We start from the raw sequence: 4226 nt of genomic DNA on the forward strand, positions 1-4226 counted from the left end.
CAGCGCTTCTTTTTAAACTCGTCCTCCGTTTGCCCTCTCAAACGTTGCACTGCATTTTCTCTGCTCTTTTCAATCCGCACGTCCAATTCAGGGGCGCTGGAGCCCATCCCGGCTCACAAAAAGACTGGATGCACTCCCGACAAGTCTCCAGTCATTTGTGAGGTATCACTTATAGACAAACACGTTCACATTTAGACCCGCAGACAGTAGAGACTCACCAGTTCACCTGACCTCCATGTGTTTGAAGCAACCAGATGATCCCACAGGGGAGAACATGTGGAAAGGCCCTTGGTGGTCGGTTGGTTTGAACACAAGACCTTCTTGCTCGAGGTGATTGTACTAACCATTAAGCCATCATGCCTTTATTGTCATTTTGTTCATTTCAATTCTTATTTAGAGGTCTCCTTACTTTTCCTACCTTACTTTTCCAGCACTAGTGTGTGTTTATGTGACTTTATTTTGTCATGCATACAATATATATATTTATAAAGTAGTGTGTATCTGCGTATTTCTCTGTATGTGTACATATATGAAGTCTTGGAGCAGGAGTTCCCTTCCTTCTTGAGACCGGTATATCTAGTCTTTATTGTATTGTAATTGTTGTAATAATCATTTGATATCCTTTAAGTGTGTTCAACTGTGTGTGGCTTTCTCACTTTGACTAAATTTACTGTGAAAACGACAGTATATCAATATAGATGGCAAGGGTAAAGTATTGGAACACACTTCCACTTACTGACTTAAACCCAACTAAACTAAACTAGAATATAGCGAAGCCAACAAGCTAATGAGTTTGTCTAACTGATAGTTGACCAACTAGCCCACTACATTACCAAGCCTCCACACCAACCTGTTTCCCATAGGTAGAACACAGGTGACATCAATTATTGTCTGTGAGGGTTCAGTGCTTGTGGGGGCACATTGAAACTTGACTTGGCGTGTGTGTGTGTGTGTGTGTGTCAGACAAGCAGTCAGTACAGGTAAACAAATCCAGCTAAGCATCACAAGCATCTGGAACAGGCAACTGATGAGGGACAACAGCTAGAAAGCTACTGAATGGCTAACGAGTAAACGAGCAGCAGCTGTGCAGGCAGGTGGCTAATGACAAACTGTCAAGAGATCAAGGCAGGAAACTCACTGAGGGCCTCTAATGGGCGGGTGAAGCATGACAAAAATCAGTTGTAAGTACTAATATAGCAAAGCCTTTGGAATTGTTATTATAATTAAAATTACTAAAATAATGATGACAATAATGATGTTGTGTGTGAGAAGCTATTTGATGAACCAAATTGTAGGTGACTCATGAACTTAAAGTGTGGCCATTTTGGAATTCCATCACTAGGAAACTGTTCAAAGTTTATGTTTAAAACTGTGAAATTGCCTTTGCAACTTCTGTGGTCAGCATTTTGCTTTTGCTGGACGTGTGTGTGTAGACCTTCAGACTTGAACATGTATGGCCCACCAGTGGATCTATCATTTAAAGACATCAGCAATGTGACAGGTATTGCCATACTCCTCTTTAACTTTACAATGAGCAAGTGACCTTAGCATTTTATGTTTTTCATTATTTCCCATGGTGTTCATGATATTCTTATAGTTCTCATTGGGACTGTAGTGACTGTACTGTACAGCACATTTAATATTTATCACTGGATGTCAACCCCATGGAAGTATTATAGTACATCATCTGTGTATCTACTTAGTGATAACCTTTTAGAGGTGTGTTCTGTCACAAGTTTGTCATTTGCAAAATATCATGTGCCAAGTGGCTAATGTTAGTGTTGTTATGAAAGTGTGGAGGTGTATTGTATTGTGTACTATATTGTCCCACATATGCAGTCACCAATGAGTAAGACACCCAAAAATATTTGAGTGTCAAAGTATTTGATAGTAAACATGCTCCCTGTTTCCAAAGAGTTTGAGATGACTTCTCATCAAACCATTAAGTCTAATGAACACATATGAGTGTAATTCATCACATAAAATAAACTGATTGCTGCCTAAAAATGCAAATATCACCCCTTTAATAATCACTGTAGGTTAACTGTTTTTTTATGGTTCAGGTGCACTGGCAGAACAACCCAGAAGTGGGCTGCGGCCTTTAAATACAAACTCAAAGAGGAAGTATCTGAGCCGCACTTTGCGTCTCAGTAACAACAACATCACTGACCTTGTTGGCCTCCAGTACACTCTTGGCTACTTTTTGGCTGAACCATCACAGCTCGGCTGGCTGGACCTGTCCTTCAACAAACTCACAGGCATAGATCCAGTAAGATTTCTGTCTTTATTTACTCCTGTCACCCAATCAGTTTCTTATTTTTTCCTGATAACACTTTACTTAATGTCTCCTTATTAAGCTTGTATAAGCCATACATAGACAGTCAATAAAAGGTTTAATAAGTTGTAATAATATAAAATACATCTTCATAGGAGAAACTATAATTGCTGACAAACACCGTACACTAATAAACACTGAAAAAATCCCTTATATCATTATATCATTAGTGTGGTATAAACCATTTATTAAATGTTAATGTACTGCTTATAAATGTGTAATTGGGGAACTTAAAGTAAAGTGTCATTGTTTTCTTTCTTTTTTTATCCTTTTGTCTCTTTGTTGCTTTCTTGCTTGTTGATATATATTAATGGTCAGTATACTTACTCTGAAGTATTTTTTTGTTCACTGGATCAACTTTAAAAGTACATTAATTGTTAATATATATTACATTTCTACATATATATAATATATTATTGTATTACTTAACTTTTTAATATATTTTTGTAGGATGTTACCATTTAATTTATCTGCATGAGATGATTTGTTCACAAATGAGCAGTAAATATGTACCAGTTTTATGCCTAGATTACCTCATTGGTTCAACTGGGTATCAGTTCATACCTTTTAATATTATGTATGTATCTTTTGTGTAATGCATTACATTTGCATCTTTCCTGGGCATGTGTATGTGTTTGTGTTCCAGGTTTTGTGTGAGCTCCGTGAACTGCGTGTGTTGTACCTTCATAGCAACGGCATCTGGAACCTGTCAGAAGTAGACAAGCTGGGAGAGCTGCAGTATCTACACACCATCACACTACATGGAAATGCCATAGAGAATAGTAAAGGCTACAGGTAGAGACAGGTTTTTTTTTCTTTCAGTTTGCACAAATTTCATTACAGACTCATTGAAACACACATTCTGCTTGGCTGTAGGATGCTTTTATTTTGAGGCCATTGTTGCATCATAAAAAGAACTAAAAGAGACTGAATAGAGTCAGTCTGCATTGTTTCCAACAAAGAACAGGACCTGGTACAAAGATGGCATCCCAAGCTGTATTCATATTTAAAGGTTCTTGAAGGTTACAGCAAAGAAGGTCACTTCTGTGAGATAAATCTGCAGTTATAATGTTTGTGTGTGTTTGTCTGCAGTTTGTGAAATCAGAGATTCTTGGCAAGCAAGTAGGTGGGTAACATTTTAATAGGTGCTTAAATGGAGATGAAGCCCATATTACAGTTCATATCCTGTTCCCAGCTGCATAACAACTATAGATAAACACACACTCATGGAAAGAAGGTCACCCTTCATTGGTTAGATTTCTCATGCAGTCAGCCTCTTGATTTAATTTTTTATCTCGAATCATACTATAATTTATGCGAGGCACCAGGAGACACGTTCTACTTTGCATAGAGTAAAACATCTTATTCCTTATTCAAATTTGGATTTATTAGCACACAAAATGTTCACAAAGCCCCTGAATTCAAAGCTAATTTAAAGTGTGTGCATGTGTGTTTGTGTCTTTAGGAAACATGTGATTTCTGCCCTGCCTCAGTTGAGGACGATGGACTTTAGCGCTGTGACACGCGACGATCGAGTCTTGGCAAATGTTTGGCGTCACCACACCAACCGTGGCAGAAACACCAAGGAGAGTCTTCAGTAACTGTTACCAGTTCAGGAATTAAAGCATGTTGAATTAATATTACTTGAGGCCCATTGTGATGTTCAGAGAGACCAGAGGTTTCCACACATGGCAGCTGCCAGTTAAATAGCTGCACTCTCACCTCTTGTTGGCTGGCTACTTCTTCTGGAGTTAGTGTGAGACACTATAAAAAGCCATTAACTGATCACCATACTGATATAATAACTGTGATGCCAAATTCAAAATTTTCTTACAATGGAAAATGTAGGTTATTTTACATCCGTATTTTAGTATTGTGTTGTTCATCTTAT

The 4226-nt window shown here is 38.0% G+C and overlaps 1 protein-coding gene across 3 annotated transcripts; it reads left to right on the plus strand.

Moving 5' to 3' along the window:
- The first annotated feature begins 220 nt into the window (after positions 1–220).
- Positions 221–3973, plus strand: LOC122971420 (leucine-rich repeat-containing protein 51-like). 3 transcript variants are annotated; one of them, XM_044338058.1, is made up of 6 exons: positions 221–330; positions 1434–1501; positions 2064–2269; positions 2982–3130; positions 3428–3461; positions 3801–3973. In XM_044338058.1, exons 1-5 carry the CDS (start codon positions 236–238, stop codon positions 3432–3434), a joined length of 525 nt encoding a protein of 174 aa, XP_044193993.1. In that variant the 5' UTR covers positions 221–235; the 3' UTR covers positions 3435–3461; positions 3801–3973. The 3 variants fall into 3 exon arrangements, with proteins under 3 accessions (XP_044193993.1, XP_044193991.1, XP_044193992.1); XM_044338056.1 differs by lacking the exon at positions 3428–3461; XM_044338057.1 differs by lacking the exons at positions 221–330; positions 3428–3461 and adding an exon at positions 1087–1181.
- Positions 3974–4226: the final 253 nt, after the last annotated feature.

This window comes from Thunnus albacares, chromosome 20, assembly GCF_914725855.1.
Source record: "Thunnus albacares chromosome 20, fThuAlb1.1, whole genome shotgun sequence".
Classification (NCBI taxonomy): Eukaryota; Metazoa; Chordata; class Actinopteri; order Scombriformes; family Scombridae; genus Thunnus; species Thunnus albacares.